The following is a 16,741-nucleotide window of genomic DNA, read 5'->3' as shown; positions in this document are numbered from 1 at the left end:
TAATGAGAACATGTGGTACAATTAGAGTATTTGCCTGTGTTTTCAGGTGAAGTGTCCCTTTAAGTCACGTGGACGCTGTCCCTTTAAGTCACGTGGACACTATCTTTAAGTCACAGGGACACTGTCCCTTTAAGTCACGTGGACGCTGTCCCCTTAAGTCACCTGGACACTGTCCCTTTAAGTCACCTGGACACTGTCCCTTTAAGTCACGGTGTTGGGTTCAGAACCGTAACATAGCGCTGATAGGATAAGAATCAAACCCAGTCAGACAAACACAAAGCTTGGCACCAAATCTGAGTTTTACTTGCAGCAAGGGAAGTCCGTGCAGGTCTTCGAGTTGTAAGCTCTTCACCTGGCATCAGCCAACTCCGAATCAGACTTCCCTCTTTGCTCCTTTTATTGTATACATGGGGTTATAAAACATCACGTGATTACATTCCTATAAGTATGTGCACATGTTGTATAACGTGAGTGCATAGGGGTTCAATGCTCTTCACACCTTATGGGTATGTTTTCTTTTAACCTACGTGCTCTACTAAATTAAAGCCAGTTCCTCCTCCTCCGAGGGGATGATGTGTGCTACCAGACAGGAATTCGTGATTTATGTGTGTAGTAGTGACCTTTCAACTACTACACACATAGACCAAAGGAAACTTTGCACACATGGTAGTACTTAATTTACACACTGACAATGAGTTACTATTTTTCCTAACACACGGGGACACTGTCTCTTTAAGACGTCCACCCGGTAGTCGGACACCTTCAACGTGCGTCTGAATCAGAGGTGAACTTCAGTCATCATGAAACAATAGTTGTCTTTTATTGTCTTTTATTCGCGTGTTTACAGCTGCAGACTTCAGATCATGTCGGCGTCATGTTGCGCAACGTTTAAAAAAGCCTGATCAGCGCAGGCGCGAGAAGACGCTGCAATAAAAGGGAAAGGAAAGAAAGGAGGTGACTGACAGGTCCGAGTCTCAGAGGAGAGAAGAGACGACAAGTCTGAACTCAGCAGCGAACCATGTCGAAACCGGGCGGTGCCGAGAGGCACAGCCGAACCGGGACCAAGCGCTTCATCAGCGGCGTAGTGGAAGGTGAGCAGACTGGGGTCCGGGGGCCCAAAGTGGACCCGCAGACCCCTGTTGGTGGTCCAACCAAGATGTAAACCTGCACGTTGAGCCTCCAGCTGTCATGTAAAGATGTTTTTTTGGAATAATGTGGAACACAACTTGACCTTTGCTTGTTGCAGGTTTTTATGGGCGTCCGTGGACTATGGAGCAAAGAACAGAGCTGTTTCAGAGGTGTGTGGAAATGCACGTACACATTTTTCAAAAGTAGTGAAAATAATGGCCTGGATTGGGTTTCATGATGAAGACTAACAGCAGTGACCAGATATTATTATGCAAATAAGAATTTATATCTTAACTTTAATGTGAGCAGAGGTCTCCTGATCATAAAAAAATAACCTGCTTGGCTTCATACAAAACTCGGTCTGATCCGCTGTCCCAGCGTGTGACTTCATGGTCAGTAGTGATTGTTGGAAAGTCTGCTTTTAACTTTAGTGACTCCTGCAACAAAATACAGAATCTCCTTAAAATCAGTTCACTTATTCTGTTCACACATTTCCAAAGTTTGAGTTTAAATCTTTGATTGTAATCATTTTATATAACTGTACTTTACTCCGTTTTATCTACTCAAACTACATGATTTATAATTTAATGCTTCTTATCACTTTCTTATTTGATGTTTTTGTTGATTTTAATTCCTCTTTCAGGTTAATCTTCGTTCATCTGACATTTAAATGATGAACTATAATCTAATCTGTGGTACAATCTCATCTCCATCAGCTCGTTTTACTGCTGTGATCACTGCCGTTGTTTCTATTGGTTCTTTCCTCTGTAAATGACTCCATGTCGTTGTAAACAAGGGTCAACCTCAATGTCGAGTATAAATAAAGGTTGAATGAATGAATGGACGGTTGCTGGTGTTGACAGGCAGCAGAAGTGGGGTTTGAACACGTACCTGTACGCCCCGAAGGACGACTACAAACACAGGATGTACTGGAGGGACTTGTACTCGGCTGAGGAGGCAGGTGGGTCTCAATCTCCCAAATCACAAACCTCTGGTGGAAGTGGAGGATGATGACGGTCTTCTGAAATATGAATATTTTCATAGTTATTCTGAAAGGTCTGAATGGAAAGTAACTTCTTGTGGTATGAACGTGTTGTTTTCTTACCTTCCAGGAATTCATCATCTAGTTCATTAAATTACAAATGTTCTAATTTTAATTCTGGGTTTTAATTTTGGAGCAAAGTTACAAAAATTCAATCAAAAACCAAAATGAAAGCCTCGACAGTGAGGATGTGTTTCAGCTTTCCTGCTTCCGTTTCGGTCGGTGGACTTTTGACCATCTCACACTGTTATATTTGTACATTTTCATACATTTCACCATCAGACAAAACAGTATTGAAAACTAAAAGTGCTGATTTGACATTCTTTGTTGTGTCTTTCTTCTGATTCTTCCTGTGAGCTGGAAGCTGAACAGCTTTTTCTTCCTCATCATGTCTTTGCACCAGAACAACTGATGGCTCTGATATCAGCAGCCAAACAGCACGACGTCGATTTCATCTACGCGATCTCGCCCGGTCTGGACATCACTTTCTCCAACCCCAAAGAAGTCGCTGCCCTGAAGAGGAAGCTGGATCAGGTGGGACTGTGTGAAGGTGACGGGTGGAGCAGGACGCTACAGATCATTGAACCGGCGGTTGTATTCAGCTTTATGGCTCTTGAAGGGTTTCTTTAGGACACTTCATGGGAAAGTCACTGCAGTAAAACAGACACAAACCGGATCAGTTTAATTCTGGTGGAATAACTCTTTCCAGCATGACAACAGTGACAGAGAAGTAACATGCATTTGAACGTGTGTAAACTTTAAGTTCAACGTTATGATCCATCATTGACTTGTGGTGGCCGTGGTTCTTCCTTCCTCTCCAGGTGAGGGGCTTCGGCTGCAGGTCCTTCTCGTTACTCTTTGACGACATCGAGGCCGAGATGTGTCCGGCCGATCGGCAGGCGTTCAGCTCCTTCGCCCACGCTCAGGTGGCCATCACCAACCAGGTGTACCAGCACTTAGAGGAACCCGAGACCTTCCTCTTCTGTCCAACAGGTCAGACTGCGAAAGTGACACGCGAGTAGAAACAGACGACGGCGTGGAAGAAAAGAAAGTTCATTTTTCTGTCTTTCTCCTTCCGCCCTGTTGCTGCAGATTACTGCGCTGCCTTCTGCACTCCCAGCGTGTCCCGGTCCTCCTACCTGCAGACCGTGGGAGAGACGCTGCTGCCGGGCATCGACGTGCTGTGGACCGGTGAGGTCGCGCTCACCTGCAGCTTCAACCTGCTGCCATCATCTTAAATTTCCCAGAAGTCATCAGCGATACCGTTCTCTCACGCATATTTGTTGTGGCTAGGTCCCAAAGTGGTATCCCACAAAATCTCTGTTGAATCCATCGAGGAGGTGTCTTCTGTCCTGAAAAGGGCACCAGTCATCTGGGACAATATTCATGCCAACGATTACGACCCCCAGAGGCTCTTCCTGGGACCTTATAAGGTATATTTTAATAGCTTATAATAACAGTGTTTGTATTGTGTGTATGTCTGAGCGCAGCATCTGTAACGTTATCTTCTCTTAAAAAAGGACCGACCCACTGAGCTGATTCCCAAACTGAGAGGAGTCCTCACAAACCCCAACTGTGAGTTTCACTCAAACTTCGTGGCCATCCACACTTTGGCAACGTGGTGTAAAGCTGACGGAGGACAGAGGGACGTGGAGATGGGTGAGTTTTACTTTGATTGATCGATAAAGTATTTTACTTTTCTACAAACGCCAAAAAAACAGGACTTTGCTCTGAAGTTGGTTATCATGCAAGGAGTATCTTGATCAAGTGGAAATGAAGTCGTAAAGAGGATTTTTATACAGGAACAAACCAGTCGCTGCCTGAAATGTTGGAGAAACAAGCACGTTCGTCTAAATCTGACCCGGTCGCTATAAAACAGCTGCTCACTGAATAAAAACCACCTGACGCTTGTTTCACCAAAACTTCCTCAGGGTTTAGTTTCATTTTGTTTTACATCTTCTGTAATCTCTGTCACACATCACACCTACAGCTGTGTAATAAGCCCCGCCCCTTTGCACAGTTCATTCATCCACTGCAGCGCAGAGCCCGACCCTCTGAAACCTGCTGAAGTAATTCAATAATCTGATGGAGTCGGGCCTGGCGGTTCAGGTTGTGAAATATGTTGTGTTATTACAACGAGGCTCATCGTCGGGTCACAGAGCTCCATCACCGTCTGCCTGCGTCTCTGACCTCCAGCAGCAGGCGTTGAGGAGCAGGACGCCTCCTACAGCCCTCAGAGAGCCCTGACGCTGGCCCTCACCGACTGGCTGCAGGAGTTCATGAGCACGGATCAACCAGGAGGTAACTAGCAGTCTCAGGAAAGACGGTTTCATTATATCACGTAGAGAAGAAGTGAGTCAGAGCTTTGTGTCTTCCAGGTCCTCGTCGTCCTGCCACTCGCCTCAAGAAAGCTTCGTCCGATGAGGAGCCCATGCAGACGGACGTGAGCGAGATCTCCTACGTTCCCGGTCCCGGGGAGAACCCGCTCTACACCGCCGAGCCGCTGACCACGGACGACCTGAAGCTGCTGTCGGACCTCTTTTACCTGCCCTACGAACACGGGGCCACGGCCAGGACCATGCTGCAGGAGCTGGACTGGCTCAGGAACCACAGACCGGCCGGGACCGCAGAGACCGACAAAGTAAATATCGGTTCTATTTTCCCCAAATGCAGATTAATGTCGTGCGCGTTGTCCTCACGCTGACGTCTCGCTCGCTGGTGTTCCTCAGACGGCGGAGTGGCGCTCCAGAGCGCAGCGGTTCGACGACATGTGCGATGCGGTGGTGCAGATGTTCAACCGCCTGTCGAACGCCCCGAACCGCAGCATCCTGTACGACCTGTACAACTACATCTGTGACATCAAGAGTGGCGTCGGCCTGGCAAGAGCACACGTGAAGACGCTGGGTGAGACGACGCCTTCCTGTGACCATCTCGTATATGTGAAGCTTCATACTCCTCCGGCACAGTTTTTTTGGAAATCTGGACTTCCTGATTTCCTGTTTATGTTCAAAGGGGAAATGAGGACTCCAACATAACGGGATTATATCAGAACTCTCAAGAAAAAAAATCTAATTATGTGCAAAATAACGAGGTTTTTAAGTCATTTTTAACCCTGAAACTCCCAACTTTGCAAACGTGGAGATTCAAATGGAGTTAATTGGGGGGGTTAAAGAAACCAATTTCCCGCTTTTGATCCTACTACAGCTTGAAGCGTGTTTTGTGCCCCGTAGGTGGGTCGGGTCCACCCTCGGCCCAGTTACTGGAAGATGACCCTGAACCCTGGGGCTTCAGAGGAGGCCTCTCTGGAGAGTTCCAGGTAACCAGCACACTGATTTCATACGAGGCCTCTTCATCTTTTAAACATTCTTACAGATCATTGACTTGTGGAATAATAATAATAATAATAATAATAATAATAATAATAATAATAATTAAAACTGCAAGCAGTGATCTGCAGCCCTCGCAGCTTCACGTCGGGGATCCAACGGGTCGGGGCCGCTGGATGCCCGACGTGCAGCACGTGAGGGTTGGCATATTCCCGCTTGCAGTTCTATTTTTTTTCTCGATCTTGTTCTTTATTCTTCTTTTAAAAAAAAAGGCAGCTTTAACATCTTTAAAAACGAATGAAAGTTGGTGCCTGACACAAGTTCAAAGTTTCATGAGGTTTGGAGCATCGTTTGACCTTAAACATCAACTTCCTGTGTCACAGCCAAACATCAAACTTAGCCGCATCGCCCTGGCTATACTATATACTGTATACTATATACTGTATACTCTATACTATATGCTATATGCTATATGCAATATACTCTATACTCTATACTGTATACTCGATACTATATACTCTGTACTGTATACTCTATACTGTATACTCTACTCTATACTGTATACTCTATACTGTATACTCTATACTATATACTCTGTACTGTATACTCTATACTGTATACTCTACTCTATACTGTATACTCTATACTGTATACTCTATACTATATACTCTGTACTGTATACTCTATACTGTATACCCTACTCTATACTGTATACTCTATACTGTATACTCTACTCTATACTGTATACTCTATACTATACAACTCTATACTCTACAAAAATGAATTTTGGGGCACTTTTTGGACGATATGACTTTTCTTTGAATATTTTGGACAACATACTTTGGATATTTTGGTTGACTTTTCATGACTTTTTGGAGTATGACCTTTTTCTGAACTGACATGCATGCCTCAAGTTACTTCTCACTGAGGCAACTGCTCTAACTACAGATATAGATTATACTATATCATGTCCAAAATATGAAAAAAAAAAAAAGTCTTTAAATTCTTATGATAACTTTTAATTCCAAAGATGTTCAGAGTGCACAGACTAAATTTGAAGTCGGTCCGACAAAATCTGAAGGAGTTTGTTAAAGTACAACGTGCGAATCGCCAAAAATGGCAACTAAATTCAAAGTGGCGGACTCTCTGTTGAGTTGAGGTAATGGTGCAATATAACTTTTTTGTACGTCTAGGTGTGATACACGTCCACCGAATTTCATGCATGGAGGTAAATGGAGCCGCCGGGGCATCTGTTTAGGGGGCGCGAGCGAGCCATTTGGCCACGCCCACTCTCGACTCCCACTAAAATAGCAAATTTTTCACCAGGAGAGACGGGTGTACCAACTTTCATGAGTTTTTGAATATGATAAAGCCTCCAAAAATGCAGTTGTTTACGGAGAATCATAATAATCACTTGGATAACAACAGGGCTTTCTCACCATCGGGCTCTAATAATATAGTGTATGTGCGTACTTACAGAGGATGCTACCTGGACATGGAAACAGGGACCTGTTCAGACGTCCTGCCATGACGTCGGTGTACTCCATACGGCCTTACTGCCCCGAGGACACGGTGAGGATGGCGGACCCTCACACATTGCGTCACCTTTTAATCCACATCCAGAAGTTCTGTAACTCGGTACGGTTTCCTGTTTCAGATGGAGGTGCAGAGGATTTTCAGGGAGATGCAGAGCGGAGAAGGCGAAGCTGCCCTGATGGCACAGCCTCCACTCATCAGCGACAGGTAACACCGGGTCAGTTATTCTATCCAGAATATTTCTGTTGTTAGCAGCTTCATTTCACCTTCACCTGTGAACTCCTGCAGCCTGTCGGCCGGTGACGTGCCCCCCTCCCCTCGGTGTGCTCTGGTTCTGGAGGATGAGGTCGGGATGTGCGGTTACGCGCTCGCTCTCACTAACGCCAAACCAGCTGCAGCCAAGATTCAGGTGGAGAAATGCAACGTGTTTGTTTCCAGAACGCAAGATGACCATAAAATGCAGCATCACATGACTGTAGTTCCTCTCCTACCTCTAGAGGGCAGTAAGTGAGGAGTTCCCCTCCCTGGTTGCTGTACAGGTGCTCCCCCGCGTCACCGATGCGTCCCCAGCCAAGCGTATGATTGGTCAGCTGTTGTCCTCCATCAGGAGCAGCGGTAGGTGAACTTGTTCTTTCCTGATGCAGCTGATGGAAGCTTGGTGCCCATTGGATGCCAGCTCTAAACTCTGCTGTGATTGGTCGCTTCACTGGCGGCCAACTGGTCCCCAAAACGAACCCTACTGCAGTGTAACATCCAATCACAGGCAGAGTGTCCCTTCCACTGATCCGATCCAGCACTGAACTTCTAAAACTGCAGTTCATCAGGCAAACAAATGACCACAAGGGGGAGCTGTTCGGTGGGCCTGTTATTGTAAACTGCTGTTCAATCTGCTTTTCATTTGTTCTTGAAACAGAATTGAAGTAGTTTCAAAGCATAAACACCTGTTACGTGTGCTGCCTGTGATTATTTCTGTTTAGATACAAGTTGTTCTTTAACTACACGTGTAGAGCGGCTGAGTGGACGGAGATTATTTGGGGTGTTTAAAACATCGTCTTTATTGAACACGTCCTGATTTTCCTTTCAGGGTCCAGAGGCGTGTTCTGTGAGGTGAGGCAGAGCGATCAGAAGATGCTCGACTTTTATTCTAAACTGGGCTCCTTCAAACCTATACGAACGGTCGGTCTACCTCAGGACGTCCTCGCCATGGCAACAAGCTTGTGAACAAGGGTTTTTCCACGGGGACTTTTTCCTCAGGTTTGAGTTGATTTCGAGACGTAACTGTGTGAATAATCGCAGATTTGGCAGGATGATAAAATAATCCAGCCTATTATAAATGTCTTTTTTGTTTAATGAGATAATCTGTAGCTGAAATGCTTCATTAAATTTAAACTGCTGTATAATAAAAAAAAATAATAATAATGCATTACTATTGATTTTGTAGACATGAAAATTAAAAAATGTGAAGTGGTAATTTTTTCAGTAAATATTTTAATCCAGCGCAATAAAGATGTTGATCCCTGTTAGTGGAAAACTCATCAAACACAACAACAATTAAACAAGACCAGAACTTTTAATGATCTTTGACAGGATACAAAGGGAATATATTAATGGTTAATCTTTAAATAAAAACGCTGGTAATTCTGTTGTTCTCTGGTTTAAGAAGCTTAAAGTATTTGGTGTATTAAAATGTGTGAGTTTAACCCACTGAGAATAACTTGTAGTTCATGGAGCAGAAATTGATTATAAACCAAGTGACCCACTACGTCAGGATAATAAGAGGAAGTTCAGTGTGTCGGCTTAATATTTCAAGTATTGTGAAGACGTATCTTTGCATGGTGTGTTTGCGTGTTTGCTTTGTTCCTGAGTGTCCGACCAGCAGAGTTCGTCTGTAGTAGAAGGAGATCCACACGATCTGACGTTTGACGGACTGACGGCTGCTAATTCACAAGCGTTTTTACCCACAATCCTCGGGGATATCAGTAGTGTTGATTCAAACCAGGCTGCGTACCTGGAGGTTTAAACGAGACAGATCCAGGAGCGCTGATATGAAAGTTACGGCTTGAAGACATTAGAAAATCTTGTCCTGTTGTTGATGACATTATTCTCCGGTCTTTTCATCCTCTCTTCAGCCTGTTAAAAATGACCCAACAATTATGAAATATATCACTTTGGGTCACAGTGAAACTGAGAAGAAATGTAATACCGAGACTCTTCATCTGCAGCTGTCAGATGAACTCCAGCCCTTCGTACTTCACGTCTCCTATCTTGCTCTCGGGCATCAGCACTCGGCCGTCTAGCGTGAACGCCATCATGTAGGTGGCGATCCGGCCGGCGTCCTCCTCCGATTTGAGGGCCAGGATGATCTGATCGTCCGTGTCGGGAACAAATTTGAAGGAGGAGAAGCCGTGGGTGGGGTTGAGCGGGCCGACGTGTCCCACCGTTATTTGGCTGAAGTCGGCGGGGCACGACAGCAGGAGGTTGGTGGCGCGCCGCTCGTCCGCCGTCTCCTCGTAGTGCTCGTGGCTGGCGCGGCGAGGGAGGAAGAACCAGCGCTGGAGATGCTCGCTCCAAGCTGCCGACTCATGGATCAGGTATCCTGCAGGAAGAGGAGAGTCGTAGAAGGGAGAGGAGACAGAAGGAGGTTTAGACACTCGGTGTAAACGTGGGTGAAAAGTAATCGCTGCAAACTTCCACTTTTCTAAACGCTGTTTTTGAGTTTGGTCTTTCAGGCGGCGAGCCGACCGACCGACACGCCGACTGCTACAATCACACGGAAATTGGCTTCTGATTTTTGTTCATGTTCCCATTTCCTGTTAAAGTGGAACACATCCGCTCACAAATGGCCTTCTTCACTTTGAAAAGAGTTCAATCCGATTGAATTTTCATCTGTGAAACAAGGAGGATGTTTAACGTTTAACGAGGATGTTTAACTTCTCATTCAGCGAAACGGCCTTTGTTCACCGAGTTTTAAAATTATAGGGCAAAAAAATAGAAGGGAGCAGAAAAGAAGGGACGTTGTTGGGCTGCATTGAGCGAGGACCGTCGAATATTTAATAAAAAACAGTTCAATCAACAACTTTGTGAACTGCTGTGATTTTCACAAAAGCCATGTTGGCTTCTTAAGGTTTGGATGACCGACTACTTCCTGTTCCCTTCTGCCTCTGGCCACACCGAACACACGATGACACAATCATAAAGCAGTTGAAATACAACATCAGCACCCTCCGGGTTTAAAATAAGAAGTGAGACTGATCCAGAACCAGCTGTATGTGGACGAGACGGTAAAGAAGAAGCAGGAAGTGTGTGATCACCTGGTGGTTGGATCCCTGCTGCGCCCCGCAGCGCGTTGTAGTGCACCACCCAGTTCTCATGCTCCACGTCGCCGTTGTAGCCGACAACTTTCACCCACTCGGGGTTGTTGTTGACGACTTCCCCCGAGGTGGTGGTCCACTCCTTCCCCAGGCCGCCCACAAACAGCTGCTCATCCTTCACCGCGAGCCACTCGGCCTTGAATCCTGGGAAGAAGAAGCAAAGACAGAGATGAGAAGAGGCAGAAGATTTCTCCCTGAAATGGGTCCCTGTTGGGTTTTTGTTGGTCAGAAGAAGAAAGCTTGATTTAGTGTGAAATAACCCGTCGGACCCCCGAAGCCTCGGAGACTTTAAGGGGTCGAACTGACCTTTGGAGATCGAGCCGTCACCATCAGGTAAGATGACCCAGGGGACGGCCCGGCTGCCCTCGATCCTGTACACCACACCTGTACGGTCGTCCACGCTGTACAGGTGACCGTTGAACACCACCAGCTCAGACAGCTCCATACCTGCAGCAGAGTTAACGGGGGGGGGGGGGGGGGGGGCCCTCAGAGTTAACGGGGCTCAGAGTTAACGGGGCTCAGAGTGAATGGGGGGGGCCTCAGAGTTAACGGGGCTCAGAGTGAATGGGGGGGGGCCTCAGAGTTAACGGGGCTCAGAAACTAACAGAAACTAACACAACACATACGTCCAACTACAACACTGTGTGTCCGTTCACCTCGTCCTTTCTCAGCCAGGTGACTCTCCAGCGTGACCGTCTCAGCATCCCAGTCCACCTCCAGTCTGTCGCCGCTTTCTGACACCGTCAGGTGACCCGTTTTCATGTAGCTGAACCACGTCTGGTCCTTGGAGCTCCGTGACGCCGTGTCCAGGTCTGCTATCACACCGATACGATAGCGGACGCCGCGCCGCGTCTTCTCCGGTGGACTCAGCGGGTACGTGTCATTGTACGGTTTGTCCCTCTTCAGGTAGCGTGCAGCGAGTCTGTTGGTGAGGACGTCGTCCTCGCCTGCACCAGGCTGCCGAGAGTCTTGGACCCGAGTCCGATAGTACCCTTTGGTGGGGGTGTCTCTGTCCCCCACCGTCCGGTGCAGATATAACATGAGCACCAGAGCCAGCAGGGTTGCCACGGTGATCGCTCGCCATTTTGGGTGGAAGCGCGAGTCCGAGGTGGCGGCTTGCGTCATGGATGCCAAGGCCAGAGGGAGGCCTCGGACGGCCCCACCGAACGAGCTCATGGAAGGATCGTCCGCATCCTTCGTGTCAGCTGGAGGCTCGAGGTGACGACTACCGCAACCTGGAAACCAACATCAGAGGGGCATGATGGGATGGAAAAGAAGAAAACTGTAGAAATACTAATTATATTTAATGAACGTCTTTTTATTCAGTTGAATAGGTTTATTAAGGATGTTCTCAAAATAATAACTACATGGAATAACAACAATGTCCTTTATGAGCTACTGTGGTAGTTTTCTGTATTTACAACTGTTCAATTTCAACAAACACTATTCAATGTTTTTAATAGAAATACTGAAAACAATAGCTGGAGAAGATGAAAGGTTGAACTTGGGGGGGTGAGACAACTATTTGGGAAAAAAAAGGCTCTTGTTCCTTTTGTTCTTTGTTCCCAACAGAGCGTTGTTGTGCTGCTCAGGCAGAATACTGAGTAGGTTTCTGGCCCGTCGTTCTTCCTCGGGACCGACCCGCTACCAGAACCCTGCTCTGCTGGTTTTATTACAACAGGACCAATACGGATTAATGTTGGTACATTAACAATGAAACCAATACAAACCGAATCAGGATGAAACAACAGGACAAATCTGTCAGAGTGTGTACGTGTGTCTCCAACAGAAGATACTTCATGATTACATGTTTGAACTCTGGTTCTGGTTCTGGTGATAAAGTGTTACATGACTGTGGGACTTTTTACTCAAAAAGATGGACAAACTCTCATTTGTTGCTCTTCTGGTTTCCACTTCCTAATTTTTTTTGACCAATTTACAGATGATATCTGGGCTCTTGCATACTTTAACATTGTTTTTATGAACTAATGTAAAATGGTTGTTGATGTCCCAGTATGTGTTCCTTCTGAACCATGTTACATTTCTCCTGCTGTTTGTTTTGTAAAATATACAGTAGCCTTAAGAATAATAAAAAAAAAAACAACACACAACATAGCACTATTTCACAGCCAATGCCATGTTTTTAATATGTGACATCATCATCTACTAACGACACTGATCACATAAGGAGATGTGAGGTTCTGGTCCAGGAGGTCCGGTGGGGAACCCGGTTCCTCTGTGGGAACACTGAACTGCTGAGAGCTCATTAGATAAAAGTGACAAATGCTCTTTCATCAAGTTAAAAGCAAGTTAAGCTCAATTCTAGGCATCATTATTTATAAAAGATCTGCAGATACAAACATGTTCCTGTAGTTCTGCTGAGCGGCAGTAAAAGTTCAACACTGTTCCTGACCACGCTGACAATAAGCGGATATCCACAGACTGAACTAACAGAGACGTGATAAGAAAACTTCAATGAGTTTTCTCTTAAGATCAGTGTAGTATTTGTTGTAAAGAGCCACTTTCTACTTGAATGACTCAGTTTCACCAGCAGGTAACAGGTCTGGCTGCTGAAATACGAGAGGTGTGCTTGTTTTGTGCCGAGGTGACTCTCCAACTTCCCGCTATGAAGGACAAGCAACAGGTCTTCATCGCTGAGCTCCCAAAGCCCACCTGTACCGGGTCACGTAGTGATGACACAGCTGCTTACAGTTTAAATCACTGTACTGTAAGAACTGGACAATATCTTCATCTCAAAAATATATTTAAAGCCGCCTCTTTAAATATTAAAAATCAAAAACACGTCAGACACAGAAGCTTTCAGTTCTGATAATGTGACTGTAAATCAGAAATGAATGGTGGAGCTGAAGCAACGTCTCGGGGTGAAATCTTATGGCACGAATAAATCATCAACATTTGGCATCCCTAAACTAAATATCACAACAGCAACAGAGAGTTTGTCCAGTTAAAGAGCGACAGCAGCTGAAGACGACCTTCATTACTCTGTTCGAAGAACATGAAACTATTCAAGAGGCTATTTGGGATAAATGAAGCGGAACACATCAAATATTTCTCCTCTTCAGCGTCTCTTTAAACAAGTCCACACTTCTCCACGAACATGCTCTTTAAACCACACACACACACACACACACACACACACACACACACACACACACACACACACACACACACACACACACACACACACACACACACACACACACACACACACACACACACACAGCCCTCATTGTGTCCTGAATGATGGCCCATGCTCCCCTTCCCCTCTCAGACCTAAACACAGCCTCGCTGTACGATGTATGAAGAATTCCTTTATTTACCCGTCCTTCGTCTCTTCTCCGCCGAACACGCTGCAACCATCATGTTGTTCTTGCTCGCACGCATCCCATAATAAACTTCAGGTCCCTTCAGCCCTCGTTCCCACGTGAATATCTGATCTCACCAAGTCTCCTCCTTTTCCTCTCCATTATAGCGTCTCAAGTTTCAGCCCCTTCCTGCAGAGACTAGAGAGTCTGAGTTTTAATAATGAAGTGAGGAGACAGAAGAACTTCCTGATTGCTGAGCACACTGAAGCTTTACGTTTTAAAAAGGAGTCCTGCAGCAGCTGGTTCAGCGTGGTGAGACAGCTTCCACACATCCGTGTCACGTTCGGTCACAACACGCTCCAGGTTTTCTATTCAGACTCATTGAGGCCTTGAAATTATTTCTCAGTCGACAGAAAAATGTATAATTTCCATTCTTACTGCGGAGCGCCTTTCAACCATCTCAGTTTACGACACCTCTATCTCAAAGTATTAGTAGCAAAATATAGTTCAAGTATTAAAGTAAAAGCACAAGTTTGGTCCCTCTGACTGGTTCTTATTATTTTATATGACGTGATGAGATCATTATTACTGAAGCATCAGTGTGTTGTAGCTGGTCAGATCTACTCTATATCCAGTTTTATTTATAAGGACAGCAGATTGATCCGAGCGGTCCTCAGATGATTACTGGGAGAGGAAAGAAGAGAAAACTCAAATCTGTCTTCAGGTTTCGGGCCTTTTGTCTAATATTAGATTTTAGGTGAAATATTGGATCATTTGTACACGTTCATTGAAATGTACCCAGAAGTTATTTGGTGAACTATTTTACAACTGAGTCATTTGAAATATGGCCTTGAATATATACTGATTTGTGTAAAGACGACAGAAAACCAAACAGAGAGCATTCTGGGAAACCCACATCACCCATCCCAACAGAACCAGCTGTGCTCATCTGTTTGGGTTTATTGGTACCGGGTGGGAACGACCACAGAAGAACTTGTTTGCATCGATTATTCATCGTTACTTGACCCCGTCCCGCCGGCGGCCCGAGACCAACCCGAGTCCAACCCGAGTCCAACCCGAGTCCAACCCGAACACAACCCGAGTCTAACCCGAAAACAACCCGAGTCCAACTCGAGTCTAACCCGAGTCTAACCCGAGTCTAACCAGAACACAACCCGAGTCCAACCCGAGTCTAACCCGAGTCCAACCCGAGTCTAACCCGAGTCCAACCCGAACACAACCCGAGTCCAACCCGAACACAACCCGAGTCTAACCCGAGTCCAACCCGAACACAACCCGAGTCTAACCCGAACACAACCCGAGTCCAACCCGAACACAACCCGAGTCTAACCCGAGTCCAACCCGAACACAACCCGAGTCTAACCCGAACACAACCCGAACACAACCCGAGTCTAACCCGAGTCCAACCCGAACACAACCCGAGTCTAACCCGAGTCCAACCCGAACACAACCCGAGTCCAACCCGAGTCCAACCCGAGTCTAACCCGAGTCCAACCCGAACACAACCCGAGTCTAACCCGAGTCCAACCCGAACACAACCCGAACACAACCCGAGTCTAACCCGAGTCCAACCCGAACACAACCCGAGTCTAACCCGAGTCCAACCCGAACACAACCCGAGTCTAACCCGAGTCCAACCCGAGTCCAACCCGAACACAACCCGAGTCTAACCCGAGTCCAACCCAAGTCTAACCCGAGTCCAACCCGAACACAACCCGAGTCTAACCCGAACACAACCCGAGTCTAACCCGAGTCTAACCCGAGTCCAACCCGAGTCTAACCCGAGTCCAACCCGAGTCTAACCCGAGTCCAACCCGAGTCCAACCCGAACACAACCCGAGTCTAACCCGAAAACAACCCGAGTCCAACTCGAGTCTAACCCGAGTCTAACCCGAGTCTAACCCGAGTCCAACCCGAACACAACCCGAGTCTAACCCGAGTCCAACCCGAGTCTAACCCGAGTCCAACCCGAGTCCAACCCGAACCCACGAAACACGAGCAGCAGGAAAACAAAAAGGCTCCCGGTGAGTTTTTAAACTTTTACCAACTGAAAGCTACAAAAACAAACCAACTCATCAAACCTTGAAAAAGTTAAAAGGATTAAACGTATTTGACGCGTTTTCACAGCGACGTCATCTGAACCGGGAGGACGGGATGGAAACGCCGGTTCCGTTTAAAGACGTTAGCCACGTAGCTAACGTCAGCTAGCGCCTCTAGCTCGACTAGCATTCATCTTTACCGGGTTAACGTTAATGTCAGCGGACTTAACCCTCCGGGTTGAAGACGCCGGGCGGCAGTAAGAGTTTCTCCGGTCGACATTGTCGTGAAACCGGACGACTTACCTGGTTAAGACGGTCTTCAAGTCCGCACCGTGAGCCATGTTTAACGGACCGGAGGTCGGAAGTTTGTCGGCGATTAAGCTCCTCCCACCCGGAGAGTAACGGAGTACATTTACTCGAGTATTGTACATTTACTCGAGTATTGTACATTTACTCGAGTATTGTACATTTACTCGAGTATTGTACATTTACTCGAGTATTGTACATTTACTCGAGTACTGCACATTTACTCGAGTATTGTACATTTACTCGAGTACTGCACATTTACTCGAGTACTGCACATTTACTCGAGTACTGCACATTTACTCGAGTATTGTACATTTACTCGAGTACTACACATTTACTCGAGTACTGTACATTTACTCGAGTACTGAGTACTGCACATTTACTCGAGTATTGTACATTTACTCGAGTACTACACATTTACTCGAGTACTGTACATTTACTCGAGTACTGAGTACTGCACATTTACTCGAGTATTGTACATTTACTCGAGTACTACACTGAACCCAATGATGAGTATTTCTATTTTCTGACTTTATTTTTTATTTTAGCTACAATTTGCTGTTATACTTAAGTATAATTTTCATGCTTCAATTACTTGTAATGGATCAGCTGTTGTATTGCAGAGTTTTCTTCCATTCAGGGGCAG

At 46.0% G+C, this 16,741-nt stretch overlaps 2 protein-coding genes across 6 annotated transcripts; one reads left to right on the top strand and one right to left on the bottom strand.

The window, feature by feature from the left end:
- Positions 1-776: 776 nt before the first annotated feature.
- ogal (O-GlcNAcase like) lies at positions 777-8,514 on the top strand. 3 transcript variants are annotated; one of them, XM_069139730.1, is made up of 17 exons: positions 777-1,091; positions 1,247-1,298; positions 1,992-2,089; positions 2,574-2,704; positions 2,992-3,163; positions 3,263-3,361; positions 3,464-3,603; positions 3,691-3,829; positions 4,370-4,471; positions 4,549-4,811; positions 4,900-5,074; positions 5,401-5,486; positions 6,976-7,068; positions 7,154-7,239; positions 7,321-7,441; positions 7,530-7,647; positions 8,117-8,514. In XM_069139730.1, the coding sequence occupies exons 1-17, from the start codon at positions 1,019-1,021 to the stop codon at positions 8,251-8,253; spliced, it is 2,085 nt and encodes a 694-aa protein (XP_068995831.1). In that variant the 5' UTR covers positions 777-1,018; the 3' UTR covers positions 8,254-8,514. The 3 variants fall into 3 exon arrangements, with proteins under 3 accessions (XP_068995831.1, XP_068995830.1, XP_068995832.1); XM_069139729.1 differs by having other exon boundaries at positions 4,367-4,471; XM_069139731.1 differs by lacking the exon at positions 1,992-2,089 and having other exon boundaries at positions 4,367-4,471.
- cant1b (calcium activated nucleotidase 1b) lies at positions 2,722-16,176 on the bottom strand. Of its 3 annotated transcripts, none has more exons than XM_069139734.1 (6): positions 13,745-14,039; positions 11,060-11,638; positions 10,710-10,850; positions 10,344-10,547; positions 9,236-9,628; positions 2,722-2,820 (listed from the first exon to the last, which is right to left on the bottom strand). In XM_069139734.1, exons 1-5 carry the CDS (start codon positions 13,806-13,808, stop codon positions 9,258-9,260), a joined length of 1,359 nt encoding a protein of 452 aa, XP_068995835.1. In that variant the 5' UTR covers positions 13,809-14,039; the 3' UTR covers positions 2,722-2,820; positions 9,236-9,257. The 3 variants fall into 3 exon arrangements, with proteins under 3 accessions (XP_068995835.1, XP_068995834.1, XP_068995836.1); XM_069139733.1 differs by lacking the exon at positions 2,722-2,820 and adding an exon at positions 8,584-9,162; XM_069139735.1 differs by lacking the exons at positions 2,722-2,820; positions 13,745-14,039 and adding an exon at positions 16,093-16,176 and having other exon boundaries at positions 8,584-9,628.
- Between the last annotated feature and the right edge of the window lie 565 nt (positions 16,177-16,741).

The sequence above is a fragment of the Embiotoca jacksoni genome, unplaced genomic scaffold (genome assembly GCF_022577435.1).
Source record: "Embiotoca jacksoni isolate LCO1_2020_lvr unplaced genomic scaffold, fEmbJac1.0.p SCAF_85, whole genome shotgun sequence".
NCBI lineage: Eukaryota > Metazoa > Chordata > Actinopteri > Embiotocidae > Embiotoca > Embiotoca jacksoni.
This window is presented reverse-complemented; position numbering and strand designations above follow the sequence as displayed.